Source organism: Azolla caroliniana, unplaced genomic scaffold (assembly GCF_043228905.1).
Source record: "Azolla caroliniana isolate FFs.n. ecotype wild unplaced genomic scaffold, voAzoCaro1.0.p SCAF_1, whole genome shotgun sequence".
Taxonomy (NCBI): Eukaryota; Viridiplantae; Streptophyta; class Polypodiopsida; order Salviniales; family Salviniaceae; genus Azolla; species Azolla caroliniana.
The window spans coordinates 27,331,510-27,351,657 of NW_028230436.1; the positions used below are offsets into that span (position 1 = coordinate 27,331,510).

Below are 20,148 nucleotides of genomic sequence, written 5' to 3' on the forward strand. Positions count from 1 at the left end.
TATGGAAAATCATTCCACGTTATTTGTCATAATATTGAAACTACCATTGGTCAAATCATAGAATGTGACTAGGTGACAACACTTTCTAGGCCTTGATGGAAGGGACAAAGTAAAGACAAAGTGTTGGCAAGTTGGGTAAAAGGGGGGGGGGGGGGGGGGATCCATCACTTAAAGATCGTATGCCAAATCGAGCCTATTAAGGAAACATCCACACTGTTTTTTGTTGTTGTTGTTGTCCTTGTAGCACACTGAGATGGGCGCGACCCTTTGGGTGTGGACATTCTTTCGGTCGTGAGGCGCAATAAATGATATGTATGGAAGAAGGGCCGGGCGGGCAGGCGGGGGGGGGGGGGGGGGGGGAGGCCTTGGATACTAGGAACCGACCCACCCACATGAACCTCACTCGCTCACTCTCTTGCTTTGCTTTCAAAACGGAGTCTGTCATGCGTCATCATCACCATCCATCTATTCCATCATTATCATCATATGTACACATACATACATACATTATACATACATACATTATACATACATACATACATACACATACATTGTACATACATACATTCTTCCATCTCTCTCTCTCTCTCTCTACCTTTCGCTTTCTTTTCATTCTCCCTCCTAGTAACAGAAAAGAGAGAGAGAGAGAGAGAGAGAGAGAGAGAGTGAGACACAGAGAGAGAAGAAGAAGAAGAAGAAGAAGAAGTTTGAACGTGGGAACTGTGGCGGTCCCTCTCAGTAGAGGGCGGCGCAACTCTCTCTCTCTCTCTCTCGTTCGTTTAGGGTTTCCCTCCTCCTCCTCCTCTTCTTCTTCCGTAGGGTTTTGCTTCCATCTCTTCACCACCACCAGAAAGATCAGTATACCCCTCCCTGTATTCGCTCGCGTTAAGGTCGCTTTCTTCTTGCTTCTGTATGCAGACCACAGATCGATACCCTTTGTCATCGGCCTTAGCCGTTTCTTCTTGCTTCATTTGCTTGTCAACGTAGTTCGCGTCTTCTTCGTCTTCTTCGCGTTAATCTTGGAGCAGAAAGAAGATCCATATACCTCCTCAAGTACAGACTATTTCTGCTTCTCCTTGTTGATCTTCGAGCAACCTCTCAAGCTTTATACTTATTGGCCAAGCTTCGATCTTTCTGCATTCTGTGCTCTTGTAGCGGAAAGAGCCAATTAATTAGTTTCTTTTCTGATCTGCGTGCAGCAACACCGTACAATCCACGTTTCACACAAGGTTTGCTTCTGTTTCTATTTCTTGTCTATACCCTGTCCTATTCAATCTATGATAATATCCGATTCTGTTTATTCCTCGTTTGTGAGCAGAAGGACCAATAAATAGTACAGGCCATTGTCGATCTTCTGGATTCTTAACAAATCTTACTCATGGACTTGGATCATCATCATAATAATGGCGCCGGAACCTGCGCAGAGGATAGCGCCCAGCCGTCTGATTCACAAGTCCCTTCGAGAGATCGAAAGAAAGGTAGGAAAGGTAAGCAGATTCATTCCATTCCTTTCTAGACTGGTTGAAATGGATCAGCATTGTTAACTCTGTATGCTTGAAGTTCGATCTCCGTCCCTTGTCATTCACAAGTTTACCTCCATTTCCTTCGTCTGGTTCTTGATGCTCTAAAAGCGTCTTATGTTATGGCTATACTTGTCTTTTTGGCTTCGCCGCGAAAATACTACAGTGCTCTTCGTTCCATCTTCTTTTTCCCTCCATTTTTCTCTTTTCCTTTTATGAGCTTAACCGTCATCAATTTCTTTCTTTGCCTTTTTTTTCCTTCGCGTTTATCGTGCAAATACAATGCGCATTTTTCTGTCAAGACACTTGCAACGGCTTTGGATTTTTCCAGTACTCTCTTTCTCTATACATTGAGTTCTTCTCAAAATATCCGACTTTCATTCTCGCTTTCTTACTCTGCTTGCGAAGCTCTTCGCGGACACACAATGGATTCATTTCTCGCAATCTTTCTTTATTCTAAGGTGATATGTTTTTTCCATTAGTTTTGGCTTCTTACTCTAAGATCTTAGTTTTGTGACCGGAGTTCGTTTCTGACATAAGAAGGTCTATGATGCCTTCAATATTCTGAAACATAGATCTATTTAAAGGGAGAGAAAAACAATTTTTTCTTGATCCAGGTACTCCATGGACCGAAGAAGAGCATCGTATGTTTCTGGCTGGGTTGCAAAAACTAGGCAAAGGAGATTGGAAGGGAATTGCTCACGGATATGTTACTTCCAGAACTCCCACACAGGTAGCCAGCCATGCTCAGAAGTATTTTATCAGACAATCCAACATATCCAAAAAAAAGAGAAGGTCTAGTCTCTTTGATATCACATCTGAAACTGTAAGCACTTTCCTTACCTTAGAATACATAATAGCACATTTTCCATTTATTTGAAATCTGAATGTTTCAGATTTGTTGCTGATGAGAATATCTGGATGTCAAAATTTTGAGACAAGTTTTGCTGCTATTTTTCTGCAGACAGGACTTGCAGAAGAAGAAAGGGATGAATCATCTATAGCAGACTGTCCTCATCAACAGTCTCCTTCTTGCACTGAGGACCCTATGAATGCAGCTCCTTGTAGTCGAGATATGAAAACTGATGCTTCTAGTATAGGTTCTGAAAGTGGGATGTTGGAAGAGGAGGTTCAAAGGTTAGCTGAAAATGCTGCTATGCCACAGTCCATGCAAGAATGTTTTCTAACAACACCTCCAGCGTTTGCCTTGCTTGTCCCTGGATGGGGTGGCTTTTCATCGTCATCATCACGATGCCCTATTGTCAGACCTACACCTATCTTGCCGACTTCCCCGATTCAGATAGATTTATGGAATGGTGTTTCAGAGCTTAACCTCAGTGCGTTCCCTTCACCTCCACCTTTGTCTCTTAAGTTGTCAGAGCATTCTGCTTTCCAAGCAAATCCTTGCAAGAAAATTAATCAATCAGGTGGCAAGGTGATTAGTGTGGTGTAGGTCGTTGCAGCTGAATGAATGTTATAGGACACACATTATTATTGATAAATCAATAGCTTCCTTAACCATGGAAGTGCAGAGTACTAACAGGAATCGGGAAAATGTTGTAAGAGCAAGGGTGCTTGAAGACGCTCCAAACTCATTTATTGGTTTAATGTGTTGTAAGTTTTGCATCTCCAGGATGTTGTTAAAACACATTTTCAGAGCTTTTCAGTGTTAGATTACTGAGAATACTAACATGATTGAAAATTTTATCTGTAAGAAGAAATCTTAAAGAAATTTGGAAGATCATATGTCTCTAGGCTATTCAAACTTGGCTTCTTCATGGATGATAAAAAATCTATTGTATTTATTTCATGGGCTTCAAATGTATTTCCAAGTGCACGACACACCTATGTTAATCTGAAAATATATTCCATGGATTTCTCATATATTTCCGAGTGCTTGATTGACCTTTCTTTATCTGAAAATGAGTTGGTTTTGTAATGTAATAATTGAAGACGTGGAAAAGGGGTAATGTCTGAGTGTCCAACCCTTCTGCTGTAGTGCTTAGGACTGTATTGTGCCATGTCCCACTGTTTAATCTTTCTGTGATTTCACTCAGAGTTTACACTATGAACCTTCATTATGAAGTCTTTTTATTTTTCACAGCAGTGCATTTTTCAATCTTCATGTATTTTTCAATTTTTATAGTGATCGCTCTAACTTTAGGATTGATGTGGTGAAGCATTTAACCTAATGTATTCTGATATTGACACTCACTAGTTTTCTATATATTAATGAAATGCTTTAATACCAAATAAAAGTATTCTGATGCAGGAAAATCACTAGTGACGAATTAACTTTCATATCTAATTTATTAAAAGCAATGGTGCCCTAACTTGTGAGGGTTTTTTTCTCCGACACTGATGTGTATAGGCACAACACCAGTTCATTGTCTTGTTAGAGTCTATGGTGTTTTTGGTCAATGACTAGCAAGAGAATGAAAATTAACCAGCCAAAATTTCCGTAGGTTCAACTGAAGCACTTGGTAATGCCCAAGCAATACATGGTTACTAAAGTAAATTTATATATTGATGATTGATAGTTCATTATGTCACGTCCATGGAGCATGTTTCCAATATTGTAGCTTACCATTAACCAAACTTCCAATATGACAAGTTCATGTGGTGTGTTTCGATTTGTGTTTTAACTTTTAAAATAACATAGAAATGAACTTGCATAAACAACAGAAAAAGCACCATCCATAGCCATTCTATATGTTTTCAACGAGTTCTTCAAATTCTAAGTAATGAACTTTGTAAGGCAGGGGAGAGTGATTCCATGCCAAAAATGAAAATACAATATAAGAGGAGAATTCTTGTTAGGAGAGTGATTCTACACCAAAATTGAAAATAGAGTATCATGAAAGTAGTAATGGGTGGAGTTGGTGAAGACGCTTACATAGGTATGCCACATAGAACCATTTTAGGAACCTACAGGCATGTTTGAGATTTGTGGGTTTGTGTAGCTTGGATAAGAAATAAAATCTGTGTACTCTAAAGCCATACATACATAACAGTGAAATTACACATAATTAAATGTGTATAGGAGACTTAAGATGATGATACATATCTTGAATGGGAACTTTATAAAGTACTTGCAGTTGGTCCATCGAAAAATTTGCTAGTTATTGATGCATTTTACTTATATACAATTTGCCAATAGACATACCCTCAAATTCTTTTCCTTTAGTATGATCATGACAGCTTATTTCTCATGAATTTGTTTGGGCTATATGGATGTGCAAGGGTAGTTGGGTTGTTTTATGTTGAAGTATGATATACTGGATTGAAGAAGAGAAACCTCACTGAGGCTGAGAAATTTTTCTTGAGGGTAAATATGGCTTGGGTTCCAAATGGATTAGGGATCGGAAAAAAAGTTTAGGGAAGAATAACCAACAAAGCTCGAGAAGGCTTGTTTTGTGTTTGAAGAACCATAGTCAAATGAATCTCTAAGATTCTCTGAAGTCACTCACTTCATGCTACTTGCATCATTGAAATCTATTGAGCAGTCTACATACATGCCTAGAAGAGTGCACAAGACGGGGCACACCCTTTGGCCCAAGGTTGTGTACAAAGGCATCGATAAAGCTATCTTAGGTTTTTAGCATACAACACACTTGGTTATGAAGAAAAGATATCCTACATTGTATTCATTGCTACAAAAGTATTATATTCAAAGCTTTGAGGTATTATATTCAAAGCTTTTTTGAGATCCATAGAGAGACAACAAAGGCTTCTCCTTTGAACCATAAGGGTAATAAAACCGGTTTGGCTAATAGATGTTTTATCAACCTCCTTTGCCCATATACAAAAACAAAAACCCATGATTATGTGTTTAGTTCCTTTTTCCAGTGGCCCAATAAGGCAAAATACATATACATTCATTTGTGAGTACAACAGATTGATTTACACAAAAAACTAATTTGGGGTTTGTATAGATTGTACGCAAAAAACAAATTTGCTAAAACTATTTCTGTTACATCCTAGCCATATTTAGATTTTACAAAGGTTGGTGTTGCATTCAATGCAGTCTTACCCTGTAGTTTGAACCCACTCATTATGAAACGAATAACTACAACGGGTTTGTTTGCTTGCCTCTTGTAGATCCAAAGCAATGAATCATAACCTCTTGTATGGTTGCATGGATCTTCCAATTCTGATGTAGTCCATTTGAATAACTACTCTTTGAAATGTCAGCCACTAACCCCAGCATACTCTTGTTTCTTCACAATGTTTTCACTATCTGAAATTCTGAATCTTCTGAGATTTTTAGGGTTAATCCAGATAAATATCCACTCGTTTGAGCCAGCATTTAAGGAAAATAACACATATCCTCAATATCTTGAATCTTAATTACTTTGCCATTATGCTTATCACTCTCTTGAACCAAATGCTTACTGTGATATTTCCCGATTAGATCCCTAAAATAGTATAAAGCAGACATGCTAATTACGAGCCAATCTCTATCATTTAGCATTGTCATTATCAGTGTCCTTTTGAGGGGATCATACAGCCATCATGAAATGGTAGTTTGCAACCCCTTTTTATAATGAGTAGCAGCCCATCAAGGAGAAGGCAAAAGAGATGTTGATGAAACCCACACATCCTGTTACATTTGTGGGTTCACACAACATTAGGGGTGCCACATTCACATCCTACAATTACAATCCCAAAATGCCAGGTTTGTTGTGAGACAACCATCAATACATGAGCTATTCCTAAGAAAAGCAGTGGCTTAACAAAATACATGAGCAAACTTGACTTAAGAAGTCAATTTTAACTAGTCGTGATGGAACAAAGAGAAAAATTGGATGAGACCTATGATCCTGATTTCAGAACCAAAATATTACAAAACAGATATTGAGAGAGCGAGAGAATGACATTCCAACCATGATGACTTGGAACAAGATATACTATCTTAATCAAACAAGCTATATCAGATGCAAAGAGTTTGAACCATCTTAATCGGACAAAGTTGCCAGATGCAATGAGATTGAACCCTGAAATGTCATACCAATGGATTTATGGTTGTTCTCTATAGTGCGCCCTATAGATACAAAGAGACGCAAAGGAATATAATTTTTCTCTGGGTGCACTAACAGATAAATAATTCTCTGGATGTAGAAATGGAGAACCTATCTTTAGCCTTCAGCATTAGATTGTCGTTTCTTCCTACGTTGATGTACATCCCAGTTATATACCCTAGCAATTGTCACCTACAAAATAGTAAAAAATATATAATACAATAAGAACACTAATTAGCTATTTTTATCTAGTGGATAGTTTGGTAAAGTGATGAAAGATCACCTCCGTGATGGTTACTTGATCTCTTAAAAATAATGAGTCCTCAATAATGGCTTGTAAACTGACATTTGCATTCTCCAAGTTCCTTTTCAATAATATCTCAGCCTGAATTTACAGTATATGAGGCCATTAACAAAAAAGCCAAGAAAATGTCCATTCAAATTATAAAAATATAAATATTATTTGGTCCCTCGAACGTACCTCACTACAGGTATACTCTAACATCACGTTCGCACCCAACCATAAACAAACTGTTTGAGTCTCTTCTATCCAAGCTTGGGAGTATATTCCTTCTGCAAGCTCAAAATCTGCTATTATTGCCTGAATAGAAGAGGGTGAAACTTTAAAAGAGATACCATGTTAAAATTAAAATAAATTGCTCATAATAATTGACATTATATACAAAAAAAGAACCTCCAGCTTCTTATTTTAACAATAAAAACAAAACAATAAAAAAGCCCAAATACTCCAATGGGGCAAAGTTGACACAACTATATTTTTCCTATAGAATAACATTAAATCGAAATATAACTTGAACAATAAAGTAATGTGCATTTACTAATTAAAGTACTTGGGAAGAAAATGATAATAATCATGATATTTAATCATGGTGATGTTCTTCCATCTCTAACGAAAATTTCTGATAAGCCTCTCAGTCATCGAAAGCATCTGGGCATTATTTCACTTGCCACAATGATCCTCTCTGATGCCGCAAACATTTTTTCCTTATGCTGAAAAGAAAACAGAGTTATGGGCTCGCCCAGCAACAATATACGGAACAGTTCTATGACATGCTATTTGTCAAAATAATCCTGTTGGACATTTAACAGGTATATACATACATGCATGCATATAAACAAAAAAAAAAAGCTTTCCGAAATGCTACATGATGACTGGGCAGCATTAAACTGTGACAATGTGAGTTTCCAACGCAGCCTTAATAGTAAGTAAAAATTTATATTACTAATGGGAAAACTTAATACTTCATGCATCCATTTATTAAACATCCTATGGATCCTTGAGCCTAAGTTCAATGTGCTGGGCAAAGCATTTTTGACCTAAGATAAGTCAGCTTTACTTATTCAAATCAAGCTCAATTGATCTATAACTAATGTACTGCTCATGACATATTCACAAGAAAGACCTAATGCTAGTGATTTAGAAGCATTGTTACACTTCTCAACAGTTAATGAATCAGCTGCTGATTTGTAATTAAGGTCAATATTTATTTGAAAGAAACCAATAAAAAATATTATAGCTACACAAATTAATATCATCGTCAAACTCTAACAGAAAAAAGGGTAAAATACTAAGATTTCAATGATATTTCTAGAACATTGCTAACCTAAGCGAATCAAAATTTTAGTTCAAAATATTGAAGTTTCATGGCATGTTATTCATGGATTAGAATGAGTAATGAGAACGGTATGTGTAAACAAAAATAATGGTAACAACAGATTTTTTATGCAGGTCCAATGGATTCAAACATGGTCTTCACTAGATGCTCAAAAATCACCACAATAGTAAAGAAAGACGGAGAATAAGGTAAAGAAAGATGACCTCCCCAGTCCCCTGTTTCGATATCAAAGACTCCAGAATAGCCAGACACTTCTTGATATCTGGGATCTTTGCCTGAGAACAACCAGACAGAAACAATTTCCAGCACATTCTCAAAAAAGAAGAAGACTAAATCAGCTTCTGGAGTTGTAGCCAACCTGAAGTTCTCTTTTCTGAGCAAGTAGCTTCATCTCTGCGATCTTGTACAGTTGAAGCCTAGATCAAAGTAGAACCGCGAGAGATTCAATATTAAAGGAACACTTGGGGAGATAAATACTAGCAATATCGAATCAAAATTCCTTCAAGTACAAGGAATTAACATCAATAGTCACTTCATATATCTGTGTAACCAGTGATCAACCCTACAAGACAAAAAATTTCAAATAAAAAGGAAGACTGATCTTAATTTTCCTACATCTTTAATTTGGGCATTTGCAGAACACTTGAGTTGTTATGCAGCTAAAGCAGACATTAGGTGGCACGTCTTTTGTTTGCTATATTAGTAAGACACAGTTACTAGTGAAAGGAAATGCAGTACCTTTGCAATAGTGGCAAAGATAACATGAATACAGTTTCACATCAGGATTCAGGTAAAATTGATGTTACTTCTGCATCAATAAGGCTTACGCACCTTCTCCTTGCAGGCTCAGACAAGAACTTCTCTTTCTAGAGTGCAAAAATTCAAATGTGATTTTACATCAGATCAGAATCCAAATCACTAGGTAAAAGAAAATGTGGAACCTTTTGCAGCAGAATCAAAAGATTTCTATAAAAACCGGTTCTCTTCGAAAAGGGGTATCACAAACATCTGTCTTATCAGAAATATAGTAGTACCTTTGTAGCTTGCCACATCAGACATCATCAAATACTTACACAACTTTTCTTTCGCAAGATTTCGACAACCTCCCTTCCTACTGTGTCATAGACCTTGTGCAGTTTACACCATTTCAAAACAACGACTTAAAAGAAACGTGGTGCCTTTGCAATACACTCAATGGTTTTCTTAATGCCATTACCCTCGGAATAGGTATAATTCTCTAAGTAACACTTTCCTGATTGATCAGAATAGTCGGACTCTGTCAAGATGTACATATTTTACATTATCATAGTGTGAATAACCTTGTGCAATTTACATAAGATGAAAACAACTACTCAAAAGCAAAACATGATATCGTCTCGATCCTGTCGAAGTCTATTCGAAGCCCTAGGCCTCCTCATAAAGAAAACAAAGATACAGATTCATCCCACAGAGCATATGATAGCATTTACACGCTTTGAAAATTCTTATGCAATTTAAAAACCAGATCAAACAATCTATAACTAAAGGGCAAACGTGGCAGCTTTCCAACACAATCAAAAAAATTGCAAACCCCAGGCCTCTTCAAAGATGTTGTCTCATCACAAACAAAGTGGTGCCTTTCATGTTTTCTGTGTCAGTCAAACCAAGGTTATCCATAGGCAGAAAATTCCTATGCAATTTGTAACAAAGCGCTTGTTCTCGAAGCAAGAGATTAACGAAATCATGGTAGATTTTCAATACTGCCAAAGCTTTCTCAAAAAACTACCTCTCATCGAGAAGAAGACAATAAAGATATATGTTTCCATCCTCCATTTTGCATAGTGTGAAAAATCTTAAGAAGTTTAACACCAGATCGAAACAGCTATACATACAATCCTTCATCCCATATAACGAACACACCACTACATAGTGTGGAGATTCTTATGCAATTCACATAATTATGCGCACGCATACATGAATGCATGTACATAAATAGATGCGCACATACAAATATACATATGTGTGTGTGTGTGTGTATGGGGAAGACAACTAACCTTTCTTGGAGAGTAGAGAGAGCAGAGTTAGCATCGAGTGCCGACTGCGAGAGGTAAGTTTGCACATCGTGAACAAAGGGAGCCGCAGGGATACCTCTCCTCTCTGAAGGCGAGGACGCCATGGCTGAGCTAAATAAAAGCAGCACAAGAAAGGGAACCAGGAAAAACCAGAAGAAGAAGCAGGAAAATAAAACAAAATTGCTTCTTTTCTGTTTCGTTTCGTTTGTTTCGTTCTCGGCCGTCGAAGCAGAAAGCAAGAAAGAAAGAGACGGCAAACACACTCACACACATAGAGAGAGAGAGAATAGAAACCAGGAGGAGGTCATGGGTTCAAACCCTTAGATTCCAGAGGTCATGGGCATCTCTAGTGAATTAAGAGATATGTATGTAGAGAGGTAAGAATTTTTTGTTTCGAACCCAAGACGTATTGTTTGTACTTGTAGTTTAACAACTTACCACTGAGCTGAAATAATTACGACAAATAAATTGTCCCTCTGTGCATGTGTGTGTGTGTGTGAGAGAGAGAGAGATGGAGAGCGGTTGTGTATGGGTGAGAGAGAGAGAGATGGGGGCCCACGGGCTATGAACAAACAAACAAAAAGAGCGAGCAAGTTTGTTGTAAGCTGTCGTTTTTTTAAGTCTCGTTATGTATGTTTGGTATTAGAACACCATAGACACACCAGAGGACCCTTGGGCTACATATTTCTAACTCTACTTCAACACTCATGATATATGAAGAACAATGATTTCGCTCCACCCAAAGCCTTATTGGCATCGTCTCGTCGATCATGTGTTGTTGGCCCACCCCAATCCATGCATCGTCTGTCCCATTCCGTGGCTAGGTAGTATAGTAAGCAGCGAAAAAAACATGGTGCACGCGATCCTAGAGGAAACTGTAGACACCTCCATATACGTAGTAGCTATCAATTTCTGCCAAATGCTTTTGCACTCCAAATACTCAAGCCCCCCTCCAACATATTGTCGATGCATGGCATTTCGTTCTCTCGTGTTGTTCCAATGACACGATCAATCCACGCACAACACATCTCCCTTTTCCTGTTGCTTTGTATCCGCACATGCAAAAAGCCAAAAATGCTTTTATGCTCTTGTTCTTTTGTCACCCTAACAGTCTCATGTGATAACAAAACTACAAACATGGCCAATGTGCCACTAATGCTAATCACAAGGTTATCATACAAAATTTTCACTTTTCATTATTCCAACGTGAATTGTTCATTACAACATTTAGGTTGCAATTCGAGGCATTGGCCTTCATTTATTATTCATAATTTTGTTTGAGATTGTGAGTATTATCATTGTGCTCCTAAAACAACCATTGTATTGTACAACCTTGAACTTGTTGCATTTTTTACAATTAAAATAAAGAAAACAATACCATTATGATAAGAATTTAAATTAGCAATAAAGAAGAAAGGGTGCAAGACCACACGATCATCCCTAATAAAGACAAGTGATGGGTTTAGAGTCCTCCATGGATGTCCCATACCACCGAGTTTGAACATGGATCATACCTTGCATTTAAAGGAGGGATACATTTATGATGCTAGAGCTTTACCACACCACCAAAGCCTCTATGCAACATAGCAACAACCTACATAAAGGTAACTAACCTTTTTTATAAGCATAAACCCTAATCAATTATCTTTTTCATACTTGATTGTGTTCTAAGGTTATCTACTATAGTAGGATTGAGAGTAGCCTCAATCTTTACTTCCATAGAAATTAGCCCACACCAAAGAAATCTTTACATTTCTTTTGGTTAAGTGATGAAACACTCTAAAGTTATCTACCACTATAGGATTGAGAGTAACCTCAATCCTTACCCTTCATACCATATAAATTAGCCGACACCAAGGTTTGAAAACGACACTTCCTTTGGTTATGCCGGTAAGAATTACATTTTAAAAGGAAACATGAAAAAGACATTTTTATGCTATGCATGTGCTCAAGCATAATATTGTGTCTTTACACATTCTACGAAACTTTAATCAAAGAGGGAATTACAATTCTCTCAATAAAAAATTGTTGGAATAGATTTTCTTGGTTTGAATTGAAGCAACAATTGTTGGAAGCACATTATGGATCTACGTGGTGGTTGAATGTAGATTCACAAGCATACCTTGTGAAGACGTAAACAAAATTGATAAGCATGATATTTTATGGGTCACAAACGACCAAATTTTCTTCTTTTCAATAAGAGAGTAGAGTAATCCAAAAAAACAAATTAGGGTTATTCTAGATAGTTTGAAAAACATGTAATTTTAGGTGCATTTTTTCCAAGACTCAATTCACACATACATATAAACCATGAAATGCAAAAACCTCATCTGCAGCACAATACAACGCAGAGATACACAATGGTACCAATCCATATCCCAGCCATGGAAGGCTGAAAGAAGAAATAATGGCAGCCAAATGTCTTCTTTTTTGTTATGATTTTCATACAGAGTTTATGGTGTCTTGGAATAATGGCTTGCATATTGCCAATGGTTTTCTTTTTGCAGTTTTTGAATACTATATGCCCACAAAAGAAGAGCAAACAAAATCATATCTTTGTCGATACCTCTCTATATATGGGTGTTTGCTTTCCATGGACCAAGAATACGGGCCTTGTTTTCTTTCTCCTATCGTGGCATGAACTGACCACATAAACCTCTTCAATGAGGGTAAATCAAAACCCTTATTGATGATCATAGCTCATCGATTTCTCGCAGGGTATGAATGTTGTAGATGACAATGGCACAAGGAAGAGCCCTTTAGCATGTAAAAATTGCATCGCCAAGCCCATATCATCTTCCATAAGTTTCACAACTTGGCACTCAGCTGTCATTATTCCATCTTCATCAACCATGGGTCCTGCTCCACCTAGCCGACTCATGCTCAAAACCTGGGGAAAAAAACATGTAGGCGATTAGGTTCGTAAAGGAAAACCATCAAAACTACTGCATCTTCGTCTTATATTGTAATTATGTTTCTACTCCCCTAACTTGTTGGGTATTTATGTTACCAGAGTACCCATAGGAAATGAAGCTGAAAGTTATGAATAGGTTTACATATACAAATGAATCCAATTTACCTTTACTTGCAATTGAAGGAATTTCACATAATCAATTATCTCATCAAGCATGGATGCCTTGTCCGACTACATTAACAAACATTTAGTAACTCTTCTGACAATGTTAGATGGGTTCGAAAATGAACTAGAAAACATAACATAATACAATATACTAGAAAACAACACAAACATAAACACATAGAACATCTAGACTTGGAAGCTCTTTTTTGCTCACACACTTTGTTGGCATTTGGAATGAGCTCTTGCAAGGATTTCATTCTCTCTGCAATTCTTTCTCGTCGATGCTGCCGATGGACGAATGTTCAGAGAACTTCAAGTAGAATTTAGGAAGATCAAAGAGAGAAAGAGAGGAATATATACCCTTTCAGCAATGCTGTGAGGATCAGTGGCTTGTCCACGTCTTGCTCGGACTCCAGACCTCACACCTTTAGCTCCTTGAGGCAGATCTATGGTTGTATGAGTGCCAACCAATGTCATGTCAAGGACCCCTTGGCCGCATTGCATCTGAAATATTATTACACACACACATATCTCACTCTAAAAATGGTGATGGTGATGATTCCCAATTCAAACAAACTAGAAACCCCACAATCTAAAAGTTGCATAAGGCTATCATAATTGATAGGTGGTCATGAATTACAACATAACCAAACTAAAAATCAATAAAGCAACTACTGAAAAGTTTCACAAATATTATCAAAACGTACTGAGTTTCCCCCTTGTGAATTTTCCCTACACCTGTCTCCATTGCTTTGAATTGGGGCTGTGGCCAAGGCTTCGATGCCATGAGATTGACGCCATGTGCTTGAAGTAGTAGCTAACAGAGTATTAGGTGTTCCTTGTTGTTGTTGTTGTTGTTGGTTATGTCGATGCGAGACCACCCCATCATCTTTTATACTATTAGCACCACATTGATCAAATGATAATACTTGATTGATGCCTGAAGATAGCAGCATGTGATTAGAGTTAAGATGTTGTTGTTGATGTTGAGAGATGAATCTATCATATTCATTTCCATTTATACATCGATCCAATGAGAGTGATTGCTGTGAGAAAGATGAATCAGTTGTTATGACCGGTGGGGTGGGAGAAGTAGTGACCGCCAACAGATTAATGGTGACCTTGGAAGTATCCGTGGACATGACACCCCAATCCTCCACAAGAGAAGGTAGATGGGGATTCAGCATTGCTATTTGTTCGGATATCTATATAAACTCTGAACAATCAGTCAATCAATCGGCAAAACAACATTAATCTTTCTCGTTCTTTTTCTACCCCATTATGGAAGACGGATTAATATTTTTTTTCATCTGCAGTGGCTTGAAATGAATGAATGGTAGCTCCCACCATAACCAGGAGCTTTTAAAAAAGATCAATAATAATAATAATAATAATAATAATAAAACAGTGACAAGAGAAGCGCTCCTATGAATGGGAGAGCGAGTGGGTGGGTGTTGTGATGGAGGAGAGGATTAATGAATGAATGAAAAAAAAAAGAGCAAGAGCTTTTGTTCTGTTACTCTGTTGTTATTTTAGTTGAGAACAGAAACAGAACAGCAGGGTCCCTTTTTCCTTCTTCTACTACTACTACTTCTTCTTCTTTTTCTTCTTCTAAATTTGGTGGAAGTGTAAGTTGTAACTAACGCCTCTTTCTCTTTCTGGATCCCCCCCCCCTCCCCCCTCCCTCCTCCCTCTTGCAATTTGAATGTGAGTCTCTTCTCTCCATTTGTTTTGTTTGGCCTTGTCTTTGCTTGCCTTTTGCTTTGCCTGCCAATTGCGTCCTGCTCTTGAGTTCACACTCGGCCATCGCGTACTCCCGACCATCACGTACCCACTTCTTCAAAACCATCTGCTCGTCCATGTCCTCCTCTCATAACCACGATTCCCTTCCGATTAGCAATACCTCTTGCCATCTTCAAGGCTAGGTGGCACATCAAATATCCATGTTTATGTAGCATTTAAAACATTGCGCAACCTAAATCCTTGTTACAATTGATGGGGTTGGACAACAAACACATGGGTGCGGGCAAGAGCAAGGAAAGTGTGCCATCTAGCAAGACAACTAAAAGTAAGATATTTATCAACCAACCTCATGGCCATCTATAATTTGTTGCAAATAACAGTTTGTATGATGTACTTGGAAAACACATCGTAAGTCCTTATACTTTCACGTTTTTATTCAACAATTTTCATGTGTCTCACCTCTTCGTGTTGATCTAAGGAATTTCATTAATTCATTTCGTGTCATTCGTAATTTGTATTGTTCTTCTTCACATTCGTGTCATAAGAAATCGTAGGCTTCCAAGCCAAATAATGAAAGACTTGTCGAAGAAAATGGGTGGGCCACAAGAATGAGAAGTGTGTGAAACAATGAACTAGCAAGCGTTGTTAGGGGGAAATCTTATAATCTAAAAATGTTTACCACAATGTTACAAAGTGGAAGATGACACCAACATAGCGGTTTGTGGCAAAAGTGAACAAGTACAATGCATGGGAATGCATAAATCTACTCGTGATATGTTTTCAAAACATTAGCTACACATAGTCACCATAGGTAACATAACCACGAGGAACAAATTGATTACATATGAACTCTTATAAAGCATAGGGTATGTTGTCATGCCAATATCGCACAATTGTTGTAGAGCACAAAGTTGATTTAGCCTTATTTGTCATGTTATCACACGGTACAAACTAAATCTCAAGTGGATGGTATCATGGATCATATTGAGATAATCTAATATCTATTAACCCAATCTTGACAAATGTCAAGTTTTTCAAGAGGGCAACAAAACAACGCGATGAAGAAAAGGGCTAAAAATAGTGAAGGATTTATTGAATTTTATCCTTCCATGTCTCTTTTGGTTTCACATGTATTGGATAGCTTTAACACCTGTGAAATATCCGAGACTCTCCCTCATTCTTTTCTACGTATATCACAAAGGTTTTTGTCATATCCTCAAATGTGTCGGCTCTCCAAACAAATTTCCTTTATATTTCCCCAATGCCCTTAGGCAAAAGGCATGGGCAACAAGAAATAACAACAAAGTGGCTCGAGTGAGCAACACAGAAAATATAACGAAAAACATGAGTGGCCATCTCTGGCAGATGCTAGAAAGAAAGAAAGAAAGAAAGGGAAGAATATTGTGTGTTTTTCTATTTCTAGGTCGTCTTCTTCTTATTTTAGTGCGAGACGCGTACCAAAAAGAGGCAAAAAGGAAAGGCCGGGCGGCCGCGTGTGAAACCAAGGAGGTATGGGCGGACAGGTGTGAAACCTGAACGCGAATATAATTCTATGATTTCTTCGCGGACACAGCCCACGCACACAGAGAAGAAGAGGAAGAAGAAGGAATCGGAACAGACGAAGAAGACGAAGAAGAAGAAGAAGAAGCGGCTATGGCGTCCGCAGCATCCAAGAAGGCGTTTTCGAGCATCTTCTCCCTCATCCCGGCCAACATTAGACCTCAGACCGCAGATCTCTCTGCTGGTGTCCTATGGGGAGCCACTCTCGGCGTTGGTGCCCTCTGGCTCGTCCAGGTTCCTTTCGTTTCCCTTCCCTTCTTCACCAATCTTTTTTAGGGTTCATTCTATCTTGTTTCTCTTCCCTTCTCTCTCTCACTATAATATTCAGGGTTGAATCCTGTGTTTTGTTGCCTTCCTTTTATTTTTGCCATTGTTGTAGGGCTGTTTGTTGAGTGATTTCTATTTCTAAGGTTTTTCCTCATTCTGTATGTATCCGTCAGGCTTAATCTTTTATTATTATTATCCTTAGCTCGTTTTATGTGTTTTCTCGATTTCCGTTATGTTGTTTTTCTTATGCATGGGATATAAGGTTGGTTGCCCTCATCAATTTCAATGTGTTCTTCGTTTCTATGTATATTCTTGGAAAGTCCGTTTTTTCTGGAAGTTGCGTGAAGTACGAGTTTTTTGTATGATTTAGGATTAATATTTCTCGTGTTCCTTGCTGTGCTGGAAACACGTCTTTGATGTGTGCATTTCCTTTTTACAAAGTATTTGTACTGTTACGACATTTTCTCTTTTCTGTGTATTCTTCTTTGTTAAAAGATTACAAATTTTCCCGCTGTTTATATATATTATATATATACGTATATATGTATTAATTTCTGTATTAATTGCTATATCCGGTGCGATATTTATATGTTTTTAATGGTTAATCTTTCTCATTTCTAGTTTAGTTCTATATGTCCCACTATTTTCTTGTCTCGTTTAGTATTTTGATGTCAAATCTTTTCCTTTTTGTGACATTTTTTTATTGTCTTAAATTTACAGCCTTGTTTTTGGATTATTGTTTTGATTCTTGTAATGATTTAGACTCTCCCTATGTTCTCAAATGATCTGTTAGCAGAGACTTTCTCCATGATTATTCTTTCTTTTAGGTACTTTATTCTTGAGTTTGGCGAAAGTCGCATCATGTTTTTGGCTAGTCTTTTCTTTCCTGCATAGTTCGGGGATTAGCATTTTCTACATTGGATGATTTACTGAATAAAAAGTGTTGGCATTCAATCTTTTGCACTGGTGTGTTTCATGATCTCTGTATGTAGTTTTGGTATATTTCAGTGTTTGCGGTTAACTCATAGTTTTCTCATGCGGAAATTTCATGACTTTCTTAAGCATTTGTATTACTTATGGTAAATATTCACAAGTTCTCCTGCACAGTTGTATGATGTAGAATTTGTTTGTCCATAGCGGTGATAATATATCTTTAGTTTTTAAATCATACCATGTATGTAGTGGGATTCCATAGCTGAATGTTTTGAGTTGAACGTTTGTATGCACAATGACTCTGCTTGGTTTGTGGACTTTCTCATAAGAGTGAATAGATTGTGTCATTTTTGTTTCATCTCTAAACCTTCTTTGACTCAGCATTTCTACATTAAAATTTAGGGAAAAAGTCCTACTCCATACTGTGGCTGATTTTTCCTCAAGTCCCAAATATGCATAAATTTCCGTAATTTGCTCAAATGTCTGTGTTTAACCTTGCTCTCCCTCTGGCAATTTTAGATGTTACATGAACAATTATATGGCCAATGCGTACCTAGTTTTTACTTTTTTCGGGGGATGAACATGAACTAGGGGTAACATTTGTGGAAAGAAAGAGTTGCAGTGTATTTTGAGGTATTTTCTAGTTTTTGGATTGTTAAATGTTTTAGTATGCACTTCATCTTGCAATTGCCAATGGTTTGGTTCAGGTGAAACTAGTTTGGCACTTTTAGATATCTTAAGATGAAACCAGAAAAAGGAGCAGAGACTTCAACTCTACCAAACCAAACATGGAATTATACACCTTTTTTAAGAACGATTCAAAACCAAATCACTAAAACTGTTTAGGAAATAATTTCCATAGCAAATTAAAATGAAAATCATAAATTTTAAATTATAAAAAATATGAAAACAAATTCTTGTGCTATTATAAAATGAAGACATTGTACTACATTTATAGACCTGCACATAGGGTGAGATAACTTGTAAGAGAGGTGCTTTATATTAATTTATAATGTCTAATGACCATATAAGTACGTTTAAGCCTTTTACTTGCCATTTTCGGACTAACCAAACTGAAATGTTGAACTCCCCAGTCAAACTGTTTTAAATCAATGCTTCATGTTTCCTTTTGGCTTAAACCGAGCCATTACCTTTTGCTGATTTCTATTGGCCATAGCAAAAAATAGGTTTAACCCTCTTCTTAATACTTACAAATTAAAGAAACCCCTTCAGGTTTTTTAATGTAGAAGTAATTATGTGGAGAAGACGATACTAATATAGCTGCATAACATGGAGAATAGATAATAAATCACAAGTCATAGGACTTGCAGTGAAATGAAGACTATGTCCTTCGTGGAGAATAATTCTTATGTTGTGATCTCTTAAGTAAGGCAATCATATAGATCTTGCTGTGAAGTGGAGAAAATGAAATAAAGGGTAGGATTGGTGGGGTAACAATGACTATCCTTCGCTTGAAAATTTACAGCCCTTACCTTACAAACAATCAGAAGACCATGAAAAGGAACCTAAGAAGAATGTTTGACAATGTTTCAGAGATTCTTTGAGACATTTTGTGGTTAGCACTTATTGAGGGTTGCTATTTTTTCATAGAATTATTCATGTTTTTGTCATGTTATGGTGTTTTAGTCTGATTGTGTGATTTGTTACTTTGCTGCTGCTATATGTTCATGATTGGTCTCATTCATGCAATGTTTTTTTCTAATTTTATTCAGCCTTTTGATTGGATCAAGCAACAATTTTCAAAGAGTGAAGAGACATCTACCTCTTAATAGTAGTCATTTGCAACAGCAACTTCCTACAATAATTTCTTGGCGATTTTAACTATTTTCGAATTGTAATTCTCTGCCATTATTTAGTGGCGCATTGCGATTATTGAACCATTGTAAAAGAGAAGAATGTAAGGCTGGTCTGAACATATTTGAAATAAGATTGTGACAATTTGGACCCTAATCTAGTTTCTTTTACTGCTAGTTATTGAATTTGGAGGACTTAAAAATGCTGAATGCATTATCAGGATTTATATGCATAAAGCAGTAGCAAGATTGAATGTGGAACAGGGGCAATATACCTTGTTGAAATGCTATAGAGAGAAAACTGAGGTGCTAAATGTCAATTATAAGAATGTGGTATGTCATTTATCTTGCATTTCAATTGTTATAAATTCTCTATACCCCCTCCCCTGTAACGCTTGAAATTTTTTATCTACCAGTTATTCTTTAGCCTGGCCCTCAAATGACAGTGGAGGATCCTTCAACTTATAGAACTTTGCCCTTGAAAAACTTGTAAACTGTTCCAAGAGCATTTTTTTATGAAGTT

At 37.2% G+C, this 20,148-nt stretch overlaps 4 protein-coding genes across 6 annotated transcripts; 2 read left to right on the top strand and 2 right to left on the bottom strand.

The window, feature by feature from the left end:
- The first annotated feature begins 926 nt into the window (after positions 1-926).
- LOC147869376 (transcription factor KUA1-like) lies at positions 927-3,273 on the top strand. Of its 3 annotated transcripts, none has more exons than XM_087328660.1 (4): positions 927-1,229; positions 1,319-1,478; positions 2,138-2,346; positions 2,485-3,273. In XM_087328660.1, exons 2-4 carry the CDS (start codon positions 1,379-1,381, stop codon positions 2,971-2,973), a joined length of 798 nt encoding a protein of 265 aa, XP_087184786.1. In that variant the 5' UTR covers positions 927-1,229; positions 1,319-1,378; the 3' UTR covers positions 2,974-3,273. The 3 variants fall into 3 exon arrangements, with proteins under 3 accessions (XP_087184786.1, XP_087184780.1, XP_087184772.1); XM_087328654.1 differs by having other exon boundaries at positions 931-1,229; positions 1,319-1,487; XM_087328646.1 differs by lacking the exons at positions 927-1,229; positions 1,319-1,478 and adding an exon at positions 1,567-1,850.
- Positions 3,274-6,377: 3,104 nt separating this feature from the next.
- Positions 6,378-10,398, bottom strand: PFD3 (prefoldin 3). Its single transcript, XM_087328681.1, has 6 exons — positions 10,212-10,398; positions 8,537-8,594; positions 8,382-8,453; positions 7,023-7,142; positions 6,825-6,926; positions 6,378-6,733 (listed from the first exon to the last, which is right to left on the bottom strand). Exons 1-6 carry the CDS (start codon positions 10,331-10,333, stop codon positions 6,659-6,661), a joined length of 549 nt encoding a protein of 182 aa, XP_087184807.1. The 5' UTR covers positions 10,334-10,398; the 3' UTR covers positions 6,378-6,658.
- A 2,302-nt stretch (positions 10,399-12,700) lies between these two features.
- On the bottom strand, positions 12,701-14,473 carry LOC147869378 (uncharacterized). Its single transcript, XM_087338251.1, has 5 exons — positions 14,016-14,473; positions 13,669-13,812; positions 13,527-13,592; positions 13,309-13,374; positions 12,701-13,119 (listed from the first exon to the last, which is right to left on the bottom strand). Exons 1-5 carry the CDS (start codon positions 14,448-14,450, stop codon positions 12,913-12,915), a joined length of 918 nt encoding a protein of 305 aa, XP_087194377.1. The 5' UTR covers positions 14,451-14,473; the 3' UTR covers positions 12,701-12,912.
- Positions 14,474-16,637: 2,164 nt separating this feature from the next.
- LOC147869379 (ubiquinol-cytochrome c reductase complex 6.7 kDa protein) lies at positions 16,638-19,782 on the top strand. The gene is made up of 2 exons (XM_087328669.1): positions 16,638-16,845; positions 19,545-19,782. Exons 1-2 carry the CDS (start codon positions 16,705-16,707, stop codon positions 19,599-19,601), a joined length of 198 nt encoding a protein of 65 aa, XP_087184795.1. The 5' UTR covers positions 16,638-16,704; the 3' UTR covers positions 19,602-19,782.
- The last annotated feature ends 366 nt before the right edge of the window (positions 19,783-20,148 follow it).

Coding starts and splice junctions, on each gene's coding strand:
- LOC147869378 (XM_087338251.1), bottom strand. CDS start 14,450: ATGTCCACGGATACTTCCAAGGTCACCATTAATCTGTTGGCGGTCACT. Junction 13,593..13,668: donor CTCACAGCATTGCTGAAAGG/GTATATATTCCT, acceptor GTCCATCGGCAG/CATCGACGAGAAAGAATTGC. Junction 13,375..13,526: donor TCATTCCAAATGCCAACAAA/GTGTGTGAGCAA, acceptor TTGTTAATGTAG/TCGGACAAGGCATCCATGCT.
- LOC147869376 (XM_087328646.1), top strand. CDS start 1,643: ATGGCTATACTTGTCTTTTTGGCTTCGCCGCGAAAATACTACAGTGCT. Junction 1,851..2,137: donor AACGGCTTTGGATTTTTCCA/GTACTCTCTTTC, acceptor TTCTTGATCCAG/GTACTCCATGGACCGAAGAA. Junction 2,347..2,484: donor TTGATATCACATCTGAAACT/GTAAGCACTTTC, acceptor ATTTTTCTGCAG/ACAGGACTTGCAGAAGAAGA.
- PFD3 (XM_087328681.1), bottom strand. CDS start 10,333: ATGGCGTCCTCGCCTTCAGAGAGGAGAGGTATCCCTGCGGCTCCCTTT. Junction 8,595..10,211: donor CTCTCTACTCTCCAAGAAAG/GTTAGTTGTCTT, acceptor ACTTTGATCTAG/GCTTCAACTGTACAAGATCG. Junction 8,454..8,536: donor CTCAGAAAAGAGAACTTCAG/GTTGGCTACAAC, acceptor GGTTGTTCTCAG/GCAAAGATCCCAGATATCAA.
- LOC147869379 (XM_087328669.1), top strand. CDS start 16,705: ATGGCGTCCGCAGCATCCAAGAAGGCGTTTTCGAGCATCTTCTCCCTC. Junction 16,846..19,544: donor GTGCCCTCTGGCTCGTCCAG/GTTCCTTTCGTT, acceptor AATTTTATTCAG/CCTTTTGATTGGATCAAGCA.